A 22,496-nucleotide genomic window follows, 5' to 3' on the forward strand; every position below is an offset into this window, starting at 1 on the left:
CGTTTTATGCATCGATCCAGCCACAGACAAGTTGACCTTTTACGCGACAGAAAGTTCCAAATCAAAGGAAAATAGCGAAACATCCAACCAATAGAGCCGGTTTCTATCGCTAACTTTACACCCACAAGTGAGTGTTCTATCTTTAAAAGACCAGTTAATCAGAAACCAATAAAAATGGAAACTGCTGAAAAAATTAAAATGCTAAGGATTTGTAGTGGGTAGGAAGAGATTCGTATGGGGTTTTGTGACTTGGGCGGCTTTATTATCCCACTCAACCCTAAGATCATCGTTCTCAAACCAGCCGTATATACAGCATGTTAATCTTTTCCACGAGCCCAACTTATTCTGTAGACAGGCTGCTTGGAGTATTTGGCGCCATGTGTAATGACAAAGATTAGCTTTAGCTCATATTCCGCGAGCTTCATATTGTTCAAAATGCTCAGCAGGCAGTTTACTGGTACCAGATGAACAGCAGCTCAGTAACAGAACTGAGTTATAAAAGAAGGGTGTGGCTCATTCATTGCTTATATAACCGCAAGCCACCTTATTAAAAATGATGGTAGGTGCACCAAGTAACGAATCTGTGTATCCATTTATGTGCAGAACAAAACAGAAACACCCTTCTAAAATCGGTGAAGAAGAATAATCGAAACAGTGAAATCTTTCCATGAATGAGAAGATGGGAATTCAAGTGGTGAAATGAGATTTTACTAGTGTTGTAGATCCCTAATCCTAAGAAAATTTATTCCGCATACTTTAAAACTGTGCTGCACACATCCCACCAAACATGAGCTAACGTTCTTGCATCTCGTTTGCATAAACTGAAACCGGCTGACAACTACTTCGTGGTCCAGACATTTTATACTAGTTTGAGTGATCATCAACGGTTAAATTAGATCCCATTCTACCAATGAGGCGATGCTAGTTATCCATGTATAGTATGAACGTCGAAGAAGATGATGTCAGTGTCAGGTGGGCGTTGAGTCCAGATCTAAGCTTGCATTGGTATTGAGATCCCTGACATCATTTGCCAACTGAATGAATGTAATCGAAAAATTTGTGGGATATGTTTGTTGAAATAGAAAACAGTCTTTAGCCTTGTTCACGGGAGCAATTTGAATGCAAGCGTAATTAAGGACAAGCACGGTGAGATAAACAAGGCCATTTGATTATCCTAGATCCCATCATGTCGGACAGACATTTTTTACCTTGCGTTTGCGTTAGCCTGCGTGCAAGCTCTCTCGATTAACACCCCTCCCTCTTGCGTCTCCTTTTGAGTGCAGTTTGCACGTGACGTTTCACGATAGCCCCAAATAGACAGCTAGAACGTCGGCTGCACTTGTTTTTTCCTGGTTGACAAGCGTTAAGTGCAAACAAAAGCGTTTGGGGAAAGAGTTAGTTCAATTGTGTTTGTTCATCTATTTTTTTTTTTTTTTTTTTTTTTTTTATTTGCTTTACTTAACCCAATAATTACAATATTGAACACTGCTTACACTGCTTACATTATTTACAACATTCATACCATACTTACAATACTGACAATACTTATTGCTTACATTGCTAACAATACTACTGTTTTCAAACATTATTACATTTCGTATGCTTCAAGTACACAGTTGCATCGGAAGAAACTTATTTAAGGATAGTTGGCGTTATTGAGGCAGGATAAGCTACGGATGAAAGACATAGAGAATATCAGGGGGCGTTGGGAATAGCGCCATGGTAGAAACGATAGTTTCTACGTGATGTCGTGTAGGAATGACCATTGTTTGGGCAGAACATTGTTTGCTTCTGCTTGTGCTTGTATGTTGTAAATTGTCTTTAGGTGTTTGAGAAATCCTTGCAATAGAGGTATAGCTTCTTTTGTTTTGCAGAGCCAGATATAGTGCCTGGCAATAAGAAAACAAAAGTTGATCTGGCGTTGAAGTTTAGAAGAGTCTGATCTCAGGCCTAGTGAAACAGTCATGTCTGCAGAGTAACTATCGGGAATAATTTGGCAAAGTTTTAATCGCGTTATGATGCTCTCCCAGAAGAGCGCCGTTTTGGGGCAGGACCAGAAAAGGTGTACGAGTTTTTCTGGTTCTTTTTTACAAAAGGAGCAGTTGGAGTTTTCTTTTACTCTTATCTTAGTTAAGAAAGCGTTTGTTGGTATTCTTCTGTGCAGCAATTTAAATTGAAATTCCCACTTTAAGTTGGCTTATAATGCCTTGCTTATAGTGTCTCTTTTCTAGGTTGAGGAAATATTTCGTATTTTTTTCTCCTTCATTATGCCATTTAATTTTAGCTCTCAATATGGAACCTTTCGTACGAGTCTCAATAATTCTTTCTAACTCACTCTTTAGATCATTCAGTTGTTCTGCAAGTTCAGAATTTTCTGTTACGCTAGAGTCTCCGTTCTCCATTTTCGATTCTAGTTTGGAAATTGCATGCTCTAGTTCTGCCTCACGGCCCTTTGTTTTCTTAGTTTTATTCATTGCGTATTTGAGCGATTTTTCCCGTATTTTAAGCTTAATCATGTCCCACAATAGAGCAGAGTTTACCATGTCATCATTTTCATATTCGTCTTGAACTTCCTTAATCGTTGTCTTAATAAGATTAACATAAGCAGTTTCGGTTAAAAGAGAGGTATTTAATTTCCAAAGGCCGGGTCCTCTGCTATTTGCATGAAGAGACAGATCTAAAGTAATCATGGAATGGTCTGTTTTATATCCTGGCACTATATCGGTGTTAGTGACGTCCCCAATAACGCTTTGGCTTATTAAAAAGAAATCAAGTCTACAGTAAACCTTAGGTTGTCGTTGTCTCCAAGTGTACCTTTTGTCATCTGGATTGTGAATTCTCCAGACATCGAGAAGATCTAGGTTCTCTGAAATTTCTTGAACGGTCTTCAAGCTATTTTGGTGAGTTTTGGCAATGCCACCTTTTTTGTCATTTTCGATGTTAAGAACAAGGTTGAAGTCACCGCCAATTATTATGTCTTCACAATTAAAATTTAAAAGATGATCGTAAAAGTTTTGAAAGAATGAAGGTTTATCCTCGTTGGGAGCATAGATGTTAGCGAGGGTCAAAAGCTTTTCGTTAGCTTTTAAGTCACAGATAATAAATCTCCCTGCAGGGTCGGTGTAAAGTCTTTGGAGCTGAAGGTTAAAATTATTGTTAAAAAGAATACATACCCCTGCTTTGTTGCTTTCAAAAGAGGTGAAGTAAGCTTGATAGCCCCATTCTGCTTTCCACAAGTGATTTGTTTTTTCTATACAGTGTACTTCTTGGAGCATGCATATTGATGGCCTTTTGGCGCGAAGCCAATTAAATACTTCTCTTCTTTTAGCGTCATCCCTAAGTCCCCTGACATTCAATGAAGTTATTTTCAAAGTCACGATTTGTTCAAGTCTTTTGTAATAAACGTTGTCTCGACGGGAAAAAAACATGTGCGCCTCAATAAAGGATTTGCATTCTTTCTATTAGGTGTAAAATGATTGATGCAAAAGGTACTCGATATTTTAAACAAATAATGAAGACTAAAACGTGCATATAATATTAGACTGAAGCAAATGATCACAAAAGGTAAATTAAACAAAATAACACTTTGAATAAATAAAAAAGAGTAGCGCAAAAACAAAGAACAGAGCATAGACAAATTTGTAGTTAGTAAAATTAAATTACTTTGGCAGCGAGAAATTTGAATGGTTGATAAGACGTCCCTCTCCAGACTTAACGTAGATTATTTTGCCTGTTCAGTTTATAATTGATCTAAGTCCTCTTCGGAAAAAATTCTAACAGGGGAGCCATAGGGTGATGTCTTAACAAAAATCTTACCATCCAAAGACCAAACACTGAGTAGAGTACCCTCTTGTCTTCTCTTGTTCGCTTCTTTCATGATTCTACGCCTATAAGCCGTGAGGTTCTCGTTTATAAAAATACGTTGTCGTTCCTGTGCATTTGAAGGGTAGCTGGGAAATAGATCTTTGATTTTGACATCCTTTAGTTTGGTGCGTTCTTTGTAAAGTTTCGATTTCACTTTATGATTGCAAAATTTCACTATAATGGATTTGCCCCGATTCAGCTTGTGTGAAATCTCTATTTCTTCAGGCTCTATGGTGATATTTAGGGCTTCAGCAACCTTGATGACCGCGGCCTCCGTACTGGGATACGCATCTTCTGGAATTCCATGGATTTCCAGCGAGTTCTTTCGAGTGTATTGTTCCAAATCATCATGGTGTTCCCACAGTCGATCGGATTCTTCTTTTTGCTTTCCTAGATTCTCCTTTGTTGTTTTAAGCTCGTTCCTTGTTGAGGCTAGCATGTGTTTTAATTCTTTGTATTCGTCCTTGGTCTTTTGCAAGGACTCTTTCAAATCTTTAAGCTCCTTCTCGTAGAAGTTGGCAGATTCTTTTAATTCTTCGATTTCCTTCTTCAGCGTTCGATTTTCGCTAAGAACTGCAGCTATTTGGATTTGTATGTCGACCAGTAGAGCCTTGATTTCAAGAAGGCTAGGCTCTTCTTGTTCCTTGCCCGCTTCAATCGGTTCTTCAACATCAATGTTTTCCTCGGCCGCCATGTTGGATTTCTTCGGATTTCTTGGTTCGTCTTCGGTTGAGCCACGATCACCTCTTTTATTCTTTCTGGGAGGCATTTACATTGAAGAAGGTAGATTACATCGTCAGGGAGCCAGATAGTGTATTTTCATAGGAGTAGGTGCCAGAGAGGGGTCATCTTTGGCAATGTTAGGCAGACACGATGAATACACGTCCGACCGCTGCGATTTCCCGCCAAAAGTCTGTCTGTTCATCTAGCCCTCATTATCTTCAATAAAACGAGGCAAGAAATGAAAAAGAAGATACAGTGACCCTCATAGTGTTTCCTCAACTCGAGTAGTGCTCATGCAACATACCTGTCGAGCAGTGTATGAATGGAATATGTATAGGGAACAACACTTCTGTGGCAAACAAGTCTAAAGGTTTTAATTTTGACTAAGGGGTATATCGTGGCAGCTTGTGGCTATGAACTCGTTAAATGAAAGAAAAACTGCTTCTTTGAGACGGTGTCGATTCACCATTGGCAAAAACTGGTGTACAACCTACTCTTTAGATACAATGACATCTACAACTATCTTGTGGATACAACTATCAGAAAGTGGGGCTCTTGAATTCCTTAAATATGGCATATTTAAGGAAAAAGTCTGTTATGTGACATTCGATTGTCGTCTGTGGAGAAAAAAACTCTGCAAAAACGCCGTGCGATCACAATTTTTGATCAATTCAGGCTTTTGGGCAATGCTCTATGAATCCAACACAAGATGACGCAAGCAGGGCTAACCGGGGGCTTTTCAAACCGCTGAAAAGATTTTTGCCTCGTTTTCATGTAATGATTTGCATTTGTGTGGTAAAAAACAGCCCTAGATAATTGAAAAATAGTTGCAAGAGTGTTATCATTTGAACTTGCCTGAAAAGGTGCCCCTTCTCACACCTTTAAAAGCACAAATGCACAGAACACAGCTTCAGCACAGGACACCCAACAATAGCCTCACCATATTTGGAAGGAGGGGTCACGTGACACCAAAGAAAGCATGACAGCAAAACAAATGTCGTCTTCCACAATATCTACGACTTTTATTTACAGAAACACTCAAAAATGGTATTTTAGAAGGATTTCCACTAACAGCCTCGTTTCCATGTAGGCCATTTTAGGGCCTGCGCAGTATTCGTGTCCAGTGTTGAATTTGGCTTGGCTCCATATCCAGAAATGTTAGTCTTAGGGTTGGTTGTAATCTAGCAAAGTTTCATGCTTTTATCATAAAAGTGAACAATTTTGGTCGATAACAGCTGGACTATTTCTGTTGACGGCAGTAAGAAGCAAGGATGATTTCGAATCCGTGTGACGGAGAGAGAAAGAGGAACAACGGCCACCAGAGGTATCGCTCATACTATATAAATATTAGCGCTTAATTTAAATGGCGCCAAATTTCAATTTTCAACCCAAGAGAATCTAAAAAGTAATCTTGAATTCGTGAATCCAGTGTTAATTTTTACAACTGTATTTTATCTGTCGACGATTCATCTGTCGACACTTGTTACGTAATGGCGGGTGTTATCGTGAAATGACATTTCCCTGAGAATCGAGTTTCGAAATTTTTTGCAGTTTCTCTTCAGGTAAAAAGTTATTCTATAGATTCGCTGACTGGTTAAAATACCGATTTAAACTGCAGATTCTCGAATATACTTAAAAAGTTGGGTGTTTGACAACCTCAAAATCCCCCGCACAGCACTTCGTGGTGCACTTGGGTCAGCTACTTCCTCTCATGGGAGGTAAGATTTTCATGACAATTTCCCCTCGAAATCGCGAGGCCGTGAATTTGGTAAAATTATCGAAGAAAAAACTCGCTGCACTACTCTAAATCTGGAGAAAATTACGCAACGTTACGTAACATGGACTATGTGCTTCGCTGAATCCTCTTGTGTGTTTCAGGCTTCGGAACTCACTAAGCGACATTCAAATAACCAATTTGTCCTGATTTGCATGTGTTATTTGTCCTAGCAACAAAAGGCAATTATGAGTTTCACGCAAATTTCAACAAATTTATAAGTATACATTTGAAGCGATCTGGCGCTTCGATGTTTGCAGGGTGTGTTTCTGCTCTGATATTACTGATGCTTTTGAATAAAAAAGATTTATCTATTCAGGCTGCCGGAAGCGCAAAGTCTTGTTCTGTTGAAGAGCACATGGGAGAACAAAAGTTAAACTTATACCGTATTTTTATCGGTCTGGTGACACGCGAACAGAAAACATTTTGTTGATTCCAAGTTAAATTCAGGAACTAATTGTCAGCGATTCGAGTGCTTGAAATGCGATAAACAAAGCCTTAAATAAAAATGACTCAGAAGAAAGTTTTGTAAACAAAATGTTAGGCCACTACTTTGATGATGCTTCAATCGTAGAGAAAACTGGCAGTCATCTATAAAGTTACTTTTTGCACGGATGTACTGTATTGATAAAGATGATTTTTTTTACTGATAGATTAGTGAAACTGTTGCCTTCCCTAAAAAGTTCTTTATCTTTTGAGAATAACCTCCGTGAAATTAACATTGAAGATTGTTTGTGTTATTGTTACAACATTTGTACAAGAGCTGCTATCCAACTGATACATCTTTATCCAGCGGATAAGTATTTGAGGAAACCTTAGTTGCGTTACTTTACCCGGTGGATAGCGCGATCCACCTTTTGAACAACCACGGGAGCAGGAGTTAGTTACGTAACAGTGATTTATATCGGCATGCAGAAATAAAATATTTCGCTACAGGATCCTACAGGCACTGAACTGAAACTTTGAACGGTCACCCGGCTTAAAACAGAGAGCAGAGAAAGGTGTCGATTGCGGCAAGCGTTTCAGAGTTTACTAAAAACTAATCATCTGTGTATGAAAATGGTTGTCACGATACTGACGATACTGGTTAAAAGATATAAACAAAAAACAATATGCATGGTAAAAATCTCAGCTTTTAGGGTAAATCTTTAGCCTTTATCAGAAGAAATTTGTAAAGAACCTTTTTACAAGAAGTACGAAATATAGAGAAAAATCCAAATTGTGAGTTATTTAAATTTAATTTGTCCTTTAGAGTAGAATTTTAAAATCCTCCGTCATGCGGCAAGTGAATGCCATCGTCTCGATTGAGTGGAATATTACATATAAATGTCCCTGTCTCATCATAATGTCTGTTACGCCAATTTGCACCTGTGCGTAAGATAGTGGAAGATTCCTGAAATCGGATGGCTGAAACGTAAAATGTTCAGCAATAGCGCAAACGTTCGCGATTGTTTAGGATCTACCGCTTTCTGGTGTTCTTTCAGTATGGTAACAAATTTGCGTACCGTTTCAGCACCATTGCAGCTCTTGTCGCAATCTTGTCTCGGAAAGCCATGAGTATACTTTTTTTTTCTGTAACAGGGACTGACTTAATTGGGGAGAATTAATCTCCATCATTTCCATCATTGTGCGAAAGATGCCCTGCTACTTACCAGGATCTTTACATCATTAAGTGGATCGGCACTGCGTTCGCGAACATGTCTTTGTATTTCTGTTGTTGAATTATTCAGTTGCGTGCATAACTTACAACTTTTGCTCAAAGGCTTGTTGCAATGATGAGTCCACTGCCAACCGTATTCTGACAATGACATTTCGAATGCCTATATAAATATTACCTAACGGAATAAATTCTAGATGTGTTGCTTTCACACATTTACAACAGAAAGCTACTTTTGTATTCCAAAATGTCCTGCAAGTGGATTTGTTCTAAAAGGAGGTTAAAACATCTCTATGAATATCATTTGCTCACTGACCCACACACAGAGTGAGACCGACAAAGAAATAGAGACTCGGTGCATAGTAGATCGGGGCGGAAAAGAATCTTGGTGAAAGGGCAACCATGTTATTCGGATATAAATTAATTAACTCATTTGAAATTACTTCTATAAACCTTTTTTGGGGCATTTACAACCAAATGTACTAAATAAATTTCATTGAGCCAAGTTTTAGGGCTGATTTGTCCGCGGGATCATCAGTCAAAGGCTCTTCTTAAATTTCCTATCGTGCAAATTCTTGCCTGAAATGGTCATGACTCCCTAGAGGCATGCGGTCTATATGTTCACAAAAAAAGTGTCAGAAATGTTCAATACGGTAACTCAGTAACTAGAACTGCTGGCTGCTATAGCCTATTTGATTCGACAATAGAAGGAGGGATATGCACGTACACTTGTTTGGTATAAAACATTTCCAAGTGGTTTATTTAATTGTACTTTTCTTTTCCTCTCAGTTATTGCTGTTCATCCAATCTCAGTCCATGTTTCTGGTGGTCAAGATTCTGCTCTTGGTATACGAGTGTTTTGGAGCGTTTCTTTGGTTGGTTCGCCGATAGAATTACCAGGCATCCGTTAATCGTCATTTCCATATGTCTTGCCTTTGTCAGCGTATGTTCTGTAGGTTTTGTCTGGTTCAAGTCAGAGAACAGAACGGTCAAACTCTTTATTCCCCAACAGAGCCGGGCTATTGACGATTTGAACACCGCCGAGAAATACTTTAGAGTGAAAGTTCGTCAAGAAATTATTCTGTTAGTGGCATCATCTGATCATCCCAATGTTCTAGCTCCCGATTGTCTGCGGCAGGCCTTCAAGGTGCATCGCGCGATCGGGGACTACTCTGATTTCTGTGTCACCTTCTCAGGAGAGAAAGCAAGTACGGAGGACGACTGCATGATCATTAACCCGCTGGAATTTTTACAGTTAGATGAAAGTAGCCTAGATGGTAAAACCTTGGAGCAGGTTCAAGAAGACATAACTACAGCATATAACAGCTCAAGCCGCTTGATGCGGAATGGCCGTACTTTCTTTTACAACTTCAAACGCACTTTTGGCGGTGTCAATTGGAAAGATGGAATTATCGCAGGCGCCAAAGCATTGCAAATGGTGTATCTGATGAATGACCCCACTGATGACAAGGAGAACGACAAAGTTCTGGAGTGGGAAAAGAAGTTCATAAACAAGATAAATTCGTTAGTGGGTACTCTTTCCTGTTTTGAAGTCCATTACTCCAGTGAGAGAAGCTTAGACGACGCAATTGCCGAAAGCAGTGGCTCTGACGTCAGTTTGGTAGCAATCACATTTACTATCATGATAACCTTCGCCTGCGTCGTACTAGGCAAGTACCTCAATCCGCTGACCGGTCACTCGTTGCTCGCCAACGCAGGGGTGTTTGCTGTGGCCCTTGGAATACTATCTGGATTTGGCCTTGCCATGTGGTGTCGAGTTCCCTTCGTCAGTATCGTAGGCGTGTTACCGTTCTTAGTTATTGGAATTGGAATTGATCGATGACATGTTAATCTTAGTTGATGAGCTTGATCGACAGCCACGGGACATGTCAATAACAGAAAAGATTAAAGCTGTGATGTCCCATTCAGGAGCCACGGTTACCATGACAACTATGACTGACTTGGTAGCTTTTGCAGTTAGTACTTCCACTTCATTTCCAGCAGTAAGGTACGTATAATTTGTATGATGATCTATTTATTAAAGGGACGGCCAAACGGTTGGACGAATCGGATGCTACATGTTAGATGCAGCATTTGGACTAGATGGAAGTGTGGGACTGTTGTTTAAGAAGCAAATTGAAGTCAGTTATTACGATTTTAAATTCAAAGAGCTCTCTCGAAAAGGGTGCAATAAGAAGAGCTATTTGTGCTGGGGCATTCCAACGAGATCAAAAGCCTTCCTCGTCTTCTTGGCGATAACGTTCCTTCACCTTCGGGCACATGCTGGACAAATTTTTACAAAGAAATCTCTTTACAGAGTGTGGCTACATCGCTATCAGTAACCTTTGTCATTTCCTCTTGACTTTTTTGTCAATTTGGCATCTAATAAAATAGAACGTTATCTACATGGTTCAATATAACCGTTGAAATTTACAATATATAGGTGAAACTAAGCGACGCCTCAAGGACAGATTTAACGAACACAGACGTGCAGTCAACAAAACTAACATTAAATCTAAACCCACTACTGTTTCTGAAAACTTTCTCTCTCACTCTGACCGCTCTCACACTAACAGGCAGTTAATCCCACTAGAGAAAATTTATTCTTCAAGTGACTCAGTCTGTAAGGTGAGGGAGTCGCATTTGATAGATAAGGCCATGACTCTTGAACCTAATGGCCTAAACCGCCGTGACGAATTATTGTAATCCATATTCTTATTAGTTTTTCTTTTCTTTTTTATGTTGAACGTCATTTCCGCGTCTCCCTATTAAACAATTTTTATTGCGACATTCTCCATCTATATAATTATACTATTTGTAATTCCTATCATAAATTCAGTAACATCTGTATACCTGAAGAAGGATGGTATGGCCAGCAGAAATACTGTTACGAATAAGCAATATAGGTTTTTAAGATCAGCTTTGCTGTAGTCTTTGGATGTCTCGTTTTTTGGTTAGATCTTTATATTTTAGCTGATTAGATCTCTGTTCCAGAGATCAAACGTTGACAACCGGCAGGATCTTCGTCCACGGTTTTTGCAGTTAATTTCCTTATCGTCTAAGAAAATAGTCGTTAACGAAAATCTGTGCATCGTCCATGTATACACTGATGAAAGATTTCATTGTTGATTCTTGTCTTTTTAGGAACTTCTTAACAAGATTTAAGTCTCCTCATCCTCTAGCTGTCCGCGTTTAGCTTCTGAAACCCTCTTGAAACATTTTGCAGCCATATCTTATGCAAATTTTGCTAAAATATTTATGCGCTAGATAGCGCTATCAGTCTTTCAAACAACCCAGACTAAGAATAGCACACATCGGGGGTTTCGTAAGTTTAATGCAGACTACATCAGTCAGCAAATCGATATCAAAAGCCTTTAGAGGAATCAAAAGTTAAGGCCCTGTCATATTTTACCGTCCCACCTGCCAATTCTTACTACACATGCTGGCTCTTTGGTGAGACTATAGTTGAACTCACTTTATAAGGAGTGTCCAAGCGCGTTTTACGTAAGGTATGAGCCAGAGCGCCTTGAAGAGCATAAGCGCCTAACCTGAGCGCACGTTTTAGCACTGTTTTTCTGTCTACGTGGTTTTAAGAGCATCTGTTTTTTCCCATTCAGGTACTTCTGTATCTACGCGGCTTTGACAGTGACCGTCTCCTTTATAATGATCATCACATATTTTGTGGCCATCATGACATACGAGTTAAAGAGAATACAATCAGGTCGTAGAGACTGCTTACCATTCTGCAAAGCGCCTCCGCCTAAGGAGGGGCAGCCAGCCTGGGACGAGCCTAGTCCACAATTATCAAATCGTGCTATGGAGGTCTGGGGCAGGTTTCTTACATATCCGCTGACAAAGGTGGTCGTTATCGTTCTATCTCTGGGGTTACTTGGTGCTGGAATATACGGAGTTACTAAAGTAGATGAAACATTCGACAGAAGAATCCTGGCAAAGGATGATTCGTACTTGAAACGATTTTTGTCTGCTGAAAAAGAGCATTTTGAACTGTCCGTTGACGTTAGCATTGTAGAAACAGGAAAGATTGATTACGAGAAACCCTCTACACAGGAAGCCATCAGAAACCTAACACACATTGTCAGTAGCAACAAATACTACATTAACCGTTCTCTGTCGTGGATGGACAGTTATTTAACTTTTGCTAAAATGTCCAACATCAGTACTATAGGTCCATCGTTTTTGCCTGGTTTAAAGACCTTTCTCAGTCAGCCAGAGTTTTCATTTTTCCGTCAAGATCTGAAGTTTTCCAGCAACGGTTCTAAACTAGAAGCGTCGCGCATTCTCTGTTTCATGAAAAGTAACGGCGAGTCTACATTCCAAAAAAGCGCTATGCAAACAATTCGCGACGATCTCGAAACCAAGTCCGAACTCGGAGTCTTTCCCATTACACGGTCCTTTATTTTCTTTGAACAGTATGCGATAACATCACGTGAAACTATACGGAACCTCATAATCGCTGCTTTAACAGTCTTTGTCATCACCAGTCCCTTCTTAGTAGATTGCACAGTGGCAATCCTCGTGTTGTTCAATTTTGCCGCTCTGATATGCGAACTGTTTGGTTTAATGGTTATTTGGGATGTGTCCCTCAACGTCGTGTCTATGATAAATCTTGTTATGGCTATTGGCTTTGCAGTTGATTACAGTGCACACGTTGCACATGCGTACGTGATGTCCAACAAGTTATCAGCAAATGACCGAGTGGTAGATGCTTTGAGTACTGTGGGAGCGAGTGTACTCATGGGAGGTAAGTCAAAATTCTGAACATATATGACTCTGATACACGGCTTTGTCCGTTCATAGCTCCAATCGGTATGCCATATTGATGAGCCTGTGTACAGCCGATCCCTCCCCTCACACAAAATTTATCAAATTCCTTCTTCCCGATTTCTTTTGAGGGAGGGGATAGCTGTACACAGGCTATAAATGCTCATAACCCTAATAAAGGTGAAACAGCTGTAGATAGCTGCCACTGTCTCGCCCGAGTGATATAGCGTCGCGGATGCGTTAGGTAGTTGGCAGGCCCAGGGTTGGTTTACTATGTCGATTGCAAATGTTCTGGAAAACTATCTTAATTTTGGCTTTGCCACCCAACGACTAAAGCATTCATAATGAACTTGAAAAGACTTGTTCTCAATACTTACCGACATCTCAGGCCCGAGCTAAGCCTATTTTCTCCGAGATATTTTACCGGTAATGACTTAGGCGTCAGGAGGAGAACGAGGAGGCAGCGTGGCTGAGTGGTTAGAGCGCCCGACTTGCAATTCGAAGGCCCCGAGTTTAAGTCCCACCCGGACCGCTAGCTGAATTTGTTCATGGTAGTTCCGAGTTCAAATCCTCGGCCACGTTTGTAAATAGCCACCTGGTTTGCCTCCGGCCAGTTGGGATTCTTAAGTTTGTTAAGATCAATTTGAATTATTTGTTTCAGGCATTTGCTCGGCCCCACTAGCATTAGTGCCATAAATACTGCCGAGGGTAAATAACAGAATTATTTAATAATATTTATATTTATTTTACTTCCAGGACAGGTTTTTCATTCAAAAATACTCCTGACAAATTACACAACATGATTGCTGTAAAGATTTAAGCTTGAGCGACAGTAAATCTTGAAAACCTTTTAGCCTCAAAGAACTCTGGGAAGTTTGAAAATTAAAATAATTTACTTTTATAAAGCTTTTGCACTAGTTTTCAATAACTTCAGTAACTTCCACACTTTTAATTCCGTCTGAACACGGTCTTCTGAGAGTGTATTGATCATAGTTTCATTCATAATGTCAACCTGGAATTGCTTTATTTCGGTTTTCCTTGGGGTCATATTTACGAAGCACTCTCAAGTCAAGATTTCTTAACAAAAGGCTATTACTTTGAAACAATAATTTGGCCTCAGCGGCTACCACCCAGCATATTCAGAGGCAATACACCAGACTTGACAAACAAAGGAATGGCCTGAGCTCTGCTGTCAAAAAATTACATCAACCGAAGAGCTGGTATTTGCAATATTGTAACTTTGTACAGATTTGAATTGGCAGCTAGTCCCGATGCAGTTAGTCCACAGGAAATATACGGTTCGATTAAGAAACGATAAAGCTTTACGAGAGTTACTGGTAGGCAGAAAATTGCTAAGCCTGGCAATGATGCCTACCGCTTTGCTTATTTTTGACCGAGTATAGTCTATGTGGTACCTCCAAGAGGGGTGACTATCAATCAAAACACCGAGGTATTTCACATAATGTTCTTGTTCAAGATTAGTCAATATCTTCAAGTCATTGTCATACATTCTTATCAGGCTTGCGTTGAAAGGGATGACAAAATTAGAGTTGCTTGTGTTTAGTGATAATTGGTTTGTATTTTGTCATTTACAGACTTTAATTAGTTATTAATTGACAACAGATTTAAGCGATTTCAAATTTTTGTTTGCGTATAATATATTTGTATCGTATCATCAGCAAATAAATAGAGGTTGATTTTAATTTTTTTTAATTTTTCAATATAGATTGAGAAAAGTAACAGCCCTAGGACGGACCCTTGAGGAAGACCAAATAATATTTCTTCTTTGCTAGAAATGGTAGCTCCAATTTTAGTATTCTGGGTCCTGTCAGTTAAATACGAAGCGCGACACAGTTATTGATAATTCCACGTATTCCGTATACCGTATTATTCTTCACATTACACTCAGCCTCATCCGATAAAGGAAATTTCGCACGATAAGAAATTCCGGGAAGGAAGCCCTAATATTGTTTAATAATTACCCCAGTGAGTAGATTTTTTAAGGTCTTATTAAATTTTGATGAGGCCCGAATTTCTTCCTTTTCCCTCCGGCCAGGTTTCAGTACCTTCCTTGGAATGATCGTGCTTGCTTTTGCTGCATCCGAGATATTCCGAATCTTCTTCCGAATGTTCCTTGGAATCGTCGGGTTTGGCCTTCTTCATGGTCTTTGCATTCTGCCAGTTTACATGTCCTTGCTGTGTTGGAGGCCTGCAGTTAACACATCTCCCTCGGTCAGAGTTAGCGCGGAGAATCTTAGCAAAACCCAGAAAGACAAAAGTAGCCAGGAGTTGCATGTGGCGGACATGGGAAGTGAAAACAGAAGTCTTGCAGGTAATCACCCTTCTTTGAAGGACAAGCAACACAGTGATGATTCGCAGCAAAGAAACATCATCGGAATTTCTAACAAGGGCATGATATCTGATGGGGAGAAATTGGATATATTGACAGAAGAAGGTGGCGATGCGGACAGCAAAACCAATGAGGTCACTCAGGAAACCAACAAGAATGAAGAACAGCATTTACCAACAGAAACAGAAAATTCCTCGAATGAATGTGACACTAAAACTGCCACGACAAAGTTATAATTTACTGCCCCTACGGTATTTTAATTCGTATTTAAGTATTGAGGATTTTATACTACTACATGGAAAATTTCAGCAATTTGATTGGCTTAGAGCAGTGGTATTTCAGCTTAATTTGAAATACCAGTACATGTGAAAATTACAAAATTTTTGCGGGTAGTACTATAAACCAATAATAGCCACAGTTCGTTGCGCAAACTGAGGTTAAAAGGAGCCTCTTTTGTGATACATGCAATTTTAATGCTTTGTGGTACACGAGCCTAAAATATATTGTAAATATTTGCGACGTTTTCGCATGCCAGAGAATAATAAGTATGTATAATCAAATGGTGGCGGGTTTTATCAAACTTTTGATAACTTGACGAACCGCTATAAAATCCACTTACATTCTTGAGAACTCACTTGTCAGACATGTTCATATATACGACGGCATCTTAAATGATGTAAACATTTCAGCTACCAAAACGTTTCGGACGTTCAGACAACTCACATTTTTCCGGGAAAGCATGCCCCCGGACCCCACTACTTTTTTATGTACCGAAAAGCAATTCTGCCCCAGTAATTGTGGTCTCATTGCAAAGTACAGCTGGAACTTAAATCTCCAGGAAGGCGGGGCCCATTTTTATTAAAAGTGGAAAGGCAAAAAACTCTGATCTTACCAACAGGCAGTAGGTGTTTTTGTTCTGCCACTTGTCATACACTTATCATACATATGCGCACTTCAATTTACAAATTCAATAATAACAAAATTGTCGAACCCACTTGGTATATCATTCATTGCAGTGAATACGTTAATACTTAACGACCTAAATTTGCTGCTTTTTGAAGCTGCCAAAGTTTCTCTCGCGGTTCTCGTTATTAGAAACGGACTCCTTTACGACGTTAGCTGTACAGAAACTGTCTGTTTTCTGCTTGTAGCCATTCAAAACGTCTATGTTTCTAAACTTTTTAGTCACTCATCCTGGATCTAAAAACCACGTCTTCAAATGCCGGGCAGATGAGAACGACGCTTACCAGGAGCGTTGAAGGAAGGATTTACAGCAACCAACTGTTAAGAGTTCCTGCACGACCTTCTTCTCTGGTTTTGGCCTCTTTGTCACCGCCGACAGTATGTCATCGAAACACGATAGGGCCATTTATACGAGGAAAAATAAGACGCGTCTTAAATAAGACGCGAACTGTACCATTTATACGAGCATGTCTTATCTAATAAGACGCGTCTTAGCTAAGCCGCGTCCTATTTTAGACGAAATGTGCCGTTTATACGAAATGTTCGCGTCTTATGTTTCCTCGTATAAATGGCCTTAATGTCTCGTCATCCTCCAGCGTAACTTTAAAACACTTAACAGGTTGGGTAGCGCCCCAGTATCAACTGAAGATATTTGCTTTATGATGCTTTGCAAATCACTGAGCAGCTCCCCTTTAAACACGATTGGCTCTATCTGGGCGTAGGCTCTCATTATAGACCCTTTTAAAGACCCTTTTAAAACCTTTGGTAGTTAGGGATAGGTTAGGGCACCAACCTCCAGCCTGTCCGAAGTGCGTCGCTTTCTTGGAGAAGTTGGATCGCCAACCAGGCCTTCACTCTTGCCGGGTAACGTTATGGGGTAGAAAACGTCGAAGCTCTGATTAATGCGCATTTTAGGTAGCGTTTCCTTTGCTAGATTTGCCAAGGGTTTTCCACTGAGAGCAGCCATCTTTTTCTACTGATAGTCATAGATTATATATTGTTGTAAGAATAAAGCAGCTCTCCAAGGCTCGAACCAATGAAAAAGTCAGATCTTTCCATTTAGGATTTGCATCCAAATAGAATGGACTAGCAATCGGACTGTTATTAATCCAAGCAAAAAAAGGGGTAGGGCTATAGTATTACCAGCCCCTCCCCCTCCATTGCCTCTGATTCTCGGAGAGTGTGATCACTCGAAATCACTTTCATGGGCTTCTGCCGCACTGACTTAAGTTTATAAGACTGATCAACTGATAAATCTGTCAAAAACTGGCTATGGCTTTCATAACTAGAAATGCGTTCTTCTAAAACCTGAATAAGTAGAGTCTTCGCACTAAGAGCCGGATCAGGGTTATATTTTCGTATTAAAACTGAGGTAAACTCTTCCTCAGCTTTCTGAGAGGATAAATATGGCAAGAGTAATGTTCAATTCTTTTGTTGTCATTTCACTCAGTGATAACAAATTGACCATGTTCCAGGAAGCATTCAAAACACCGTTGACTGTGAATACGCGGCCCCTCTTGAGGGTTGAATATCCTCGAAACCACCTACTCAAAAGAGCTATTTGTTCTATTAGATACTCAAAAGAGCTTTGACGCGCAAAAGTCGCCATCGGCAATCTAAAGTCTGAATAAGAGAATAAAACGGAAAGGAAGTCCCCCTTTCCGCGAAATCAAGAATGGAGCAGTGCGAATGCCTAAACGCTCCGATCTTGATTTCTCTAGTGGGAAGAGGGGAGAGAGGCCGTTCATCAGTCAACAAATTCGCTGGGAAAGGAAGCCACCACGCTTCACACCACAAGGCCATGTCACCAATCGGGACTGATCAAGCATTTGTCTATCTAAGTCGGAAAGTCTCCTGAGTAGAGCTCATAAGTTCCCGCCACGTTGTCCATCATTGTAGTTTTGATATCTCAAACTGATTCAACGAAGGTGAAGTGTCTTCTTTCACGGTTTGTGGTCCCTTTGATGGTTGCCACAGCACAACTTAAAAGTCACAGATTCTGCTTTATCAGAATGGCGTACACAGCTGTGGTCTACCATTCTCAATGAGCCCTTCTGATTCTTTCAATAGTTTAGTATCTCACCAAAACCTTTTTGTAATATGCTGTCTCCATATATGAGCACCACGCGCTTGTAACATCCACCGAAGGATCTGTCGATGTTCTTTCTTGTCAGGGTTCAGGGGTTACTGCAGTTTACTTCGGACTACAACCGCGGAAAAAAAACCTAGCCCGCGTGCCCGAAGGTATACACACTACTACCGCAGAGGAGAACAGTCAGCGGACTGACTAACAGCAAACTTTGAAAAATGAAAAAAAAAAAAAAAAAAATGGCATGAATGAAATTTAAGATATTTTGTCAGGGTACGTCCCACTTGCTTATTTTATGACGGCAAAGCTTTCTGTCATGGATACATATTTGTGCCGTTGAATGGTGTACGTTACATTTGTGATTATTAGCGATCAAGGGGAAACAAAATTCGCTCTTATAAAAGAGAGGCGTATTCAGAGGAGCAGTTGGACAGGAAGGACGGGTAGCAGGCTTGATGGAGGATTTAAGATAATCTCAGTTTTAGGTTACTGCTAAGCTCACAGACACGTAAAAGGGGGCTCGGTTTGACTGCATGGCTAGAAGCTCAATCAAACCTCCATGATCTCTAGTTTTAATCGATTTAATAAAATTAATAACTATGAAGCAAGCAGGAAAGGCCCAAAAACGTGGCTAGATACTTAAAAAAAAACGTGGGTCTCGAAAAATTTTGGTAGGATCTCGAAATCTCGAAAGCATTTTTGATTAGTCTCGAAGCCTCGTTTTTGCATGGTTTGTTTTTACTTTTTTTTTGTCTCGAAACTTTTTACCAAAGAGTCTCGGGCTCAGATTTCTAACTAGGATCTGGGCGTTTCGGCGAGTCTCAGATCAAGTTTACCACTCGCCACCCCTATACTTGTCGGTTTGCATGCGAGAAAAGGAAACGAAAGGAAGCTTGTTGAATGATTGACTCCTGAGGGTATTAAATAGAACGAAAATTAGAATAGCCAAAGCATTGAAAAAGTACTTTTACTGTAATAGGTATTAGCGTTGTAGACATATGTGCTCGAGAATGGTTTCATTTCCTGTTGCATCCGTTCAGATTCCCAACTCTTGAACCTTTGTGGCTGTGGTTCTTTCCTTCCTTATGTCGAGATGGCGAAATAACTAAGAATGCGTAAAGTTTGTTTTCAAAACAATTTATGCACAACTGCTAGAGAAATTTGGCATTATATTAAAATAATAGGAAATTTGGTTCACAACTGTGCCCTGGTGTTTTGCTTGGCAAAAATGAACACTGCAGCTGCGACAATGTCCGCAAGATAAACTTTGAAGGCCCTTCATTGAACATCTAAAAACGTTTTCTGGCAGAATTTACCCGCGACGATTTGGTTGAAAAAGTAGAGATCAATAAATTTAGGACACAAATACATATATTTTTTACAAAATTGCTGTAATTTTTGCAGTGAACAACATCAGCCGATTTTTTTTCTTCAAATCGTGGAAAGGAAGGTGTGAGCGGGGGAAATGGTCGCCGTGTGACGTCACCTTACGCAAGCGCAGTTGCTGATTACTTAGGGAAATCAGTTTTAGTTTGTCCGTTTTGTTCACTGAGTTAATTCGACATTTCCACATTCGCGCTCTCGAAATAACACGTTCGATGAGCTACACATCAAAATGAAGAGAAGAAGCATTGACCCTTCGAAACTGAGAAGGCCTTTAAAACGTTCTCGTATCACAGAATCTATTTACGGCAGGTAAAGTCGATGTGTCGAGTCGCTCAGTGTTGTACTAGCACTGTCGTGAATATAATATAAAGGTCTTTTCTTAAATATGCTTTCCTCTTTATTTCTTCTAGTGCATTTCTGTATGTCCGGTTTTTCTTAGTATGGATAATGGTCTTGACTGCGGACTTTCTATTGGAGTTTCGCTTTGAATATCTTTGGCCTTTCTGGTTGCTTTTACGGAGCGCTTACGACTCATTTAAGTACCAAGGTTTGGTAAGTTTTCAAGAAATTTAAACCTTGCCTCTAGCTGTCGTTTCTTGCCGCTCATTGGCTTTTTAAGTGATCCCAGGGTTGCTATCATAACTGCGGTTTTTACTAAAATTTATTCTAAATGTTTTGATAGCTCTAGCAGTTTATTTTCCGGTTATGTTTTTCAGGCTTTCTCCCTTCTATTTCTCACTTTGGCTTTCTGTTCGGATCTCATATGTTTGATGTTTCTACCTGTGCATTGGTTGTTCTTTGCCGCAAGCACGTATGTTTGGGTTCAGTACGTCTGGCATACAGGTAAATTACTGGATATGCTATCTGCCAGAATATTAACGGCGTAAAACGCATTGGTAGTTAAAAACGTTGACCGCTAAATTCGCACAAGGAAGATTTCAGTGTTTACATTTCGTCCAGTATTAGTGAATCAAGAGTATGGGAGTTACATTCGAAGGTGGGGAATTTCCGCGAATGTGATCAGCGGCGCGGGATTTCCATAGGTGAAGTAAGAATCCATAAAATTTGTAATGAATCTAATGATTCTCCGTTTCTAATAATTTACTGTTTTCACGTTTCAGATCGCGGTCTATGCTTGCCAACCGTTAGTCTATGGTTACTGTTTGTGTATGTAGAGGCGTCAGTACGACTTAGAGAGCTTAAAAATCTTCCCTTTCACTTAGATCTCTGTCGACCTTTTGCCGCTCATTGGTAAGTAAAATGTTTACGTGCTTTGAAGATGGTTTTTGGCATACTGGGTCAGTAAATTATATTTTGAGATCAATATGTGAACAGTTCGGACCTAGACGGTGATGAACACTTCCCCACCTAATTTACATTTTAGCAAAAGATTTCCTCAAACTGGCAGCTGGTTATTCCATCCAAAGCAGCCTTCGTTCAGATATCGTCGGAAGTAAACTCTTATTGTAGTTAGAATTCAATACTTGTCTTTAAAATGTCCTCGAAAAGCCTGCTCACATCAGTTCCTGTGGTCATCTCATTTTATCAGTAATAACATTTTTAGCGCCAATTTGTACATTGGTCCGGGGAGTTCTCATTTTCGAGTGATTAATCATTAAAATCTGCTATATTTTGAAAATGCTTAATTGATAGCTAAAGGAATAAGCTGCTTTTACTTAAAATAATTGAAAAATTTTAATCATTTTTGCTATGATATATTTTATTATGTCATGGAAAACTGCACATGTGTGAACTTTCGAGGTATTGAAAAATTTTAAGTGATATTTGATTCATTAATTTTGACCACCGTGTTATAGAGACTGTTCATTTGAGGAAGGTTATTCTGATAAGGATAGACTTTGAGGATTTATTTATGTTTTTGCTCAGAAATGTTACACTTTGCCCTTTGTAATGTTGTCCTGTGATTTAGAATTGTATACCTGTCAGATCTACCTTACCTTTCATTCTCAATATTTGCCACCAGTGTTAATTTCAAATTTAAGGTAAACTGTGCAGTGTTTCAAGCTAAAGTTTCTTCAAAGTTGTCTTGTGGCAACCTGAAATCTTAATGTGGTTGCAAGCATAAAATATTGGTCACCAGAAAAATGGACACAATATTAGATGAGGTGGATGGAATGGTCAAAGGGGCTGTCTGTCTGTCAAAGTTTTGCAGGGCTTGAAATTGTGACTGATACAGTCACATGCGACTAACATTTTCTCCTTGGTGACTAAAAATTCAGATTTGGTCACCACTTTGGAGACCAGATTTCTCTATGATTTCGATTTAAATTAAAAGAGAAAAGTTAAAACAAACATTTCATGTGCCAAATTGCATAAACAAAACCAGTTAACCTCCAAATTTACACCTACTTCTGTCCACAATATTTTCGAACAATCAAATCTAATAGATTGCACCATACTAAGAGCTGCGTCATTTACATTATGCAAACTGGCGACTAAAAATTTGCATCTGGTGGCTTTATTTCTCCAGTGTGACCTGAAGATTTTTTTTAATTTCAAGCCCTGTTGTGCCATGACTCTGAAACCTGAATAACCCTAGGGAGAGAAAGGCAAATATTAAGAATTCAGAGTGTAAATAATATTTCTTGCAAACGTTAATTTCACTTAAACACAAGAAAACCATAAACATCAATTAAACACTGCGGTTTGACAACTTTTGTTGGAGTTTTGAATGATGAATTTTTTGTTGCCTGCTGTGGTGATGGAAGTAGTTACAGCTTGGCGCTCTGGGTACAGGATTAAATCAAGTGGGGGGAGGGGGGGGTGCTGGAAGTTGCTTGTTTGATTTTTCTTAAATCATATATCCAGTTAATTAGTCATTGGTTGGTTATTGTGAAGAGCTGTCCATGGCCATGCACTGATTTACATCTCTCAATTACAGTGTAAC

The 22,496-nt window shown here is 39.6% G+C and overlaps 1 protein-coding gene and 1 pseudogene across 1 annotated transcript in view; both read left to right on the forward strand.

The window, feature by feature from the left end:
* Positions 1 to 5,672: 5,672 nt before the first annotated feature.
* On the forward strand, positions 5,673 to 15,555 carry LOC140923192 (patched domain-containing protein 3-like; annotated as a pseudogene).
* Positions 15,556 to 19,723: 4,168 nt separating this feature from the next.
* The window catches only part of LOC140923200 (macoilin-like), a 14,186-nt gene continuing 11,413 nt past the window's right edge, over positions 19,724 to 22,496 (forward strand). The window contains exons 1-4 of the mRNA XM_073373282.1: positions 19,724 to 19,897; positions 19,999 to 20,140; positions 20,305 to 20,431; positions 20,710 to 20,839. Coding sequence (XP_073229383.1) covers positions 19,818 to 19,897; positions 19,999 to 20,140; positions 20,305 to 20,431; positions 20,710 to 20,839 — 479 coding nt within the window. The 5' untranslated portion in view covers positions 19,724 to 19,817. The remainder of the gene's footprint in view (positions 19,898 to 19,998; positions 20,141 to 20,304; positions 20,432 to 20,709; positions 20,840 to 22,496) is intronic.

The sequence above is a fragment of the Porites lutea genome, chromosome 1 (assembly GCF_958299795.1).
Source record: "Porites lutea chromosome 1, jaPorLute2.1, whole genome shotgun sequence".
NCBI lineage: Eukaryota > Metazoa > Cnidaria > Anthozoa > Scleractinia > Poritidae > Porites > Porites lutea.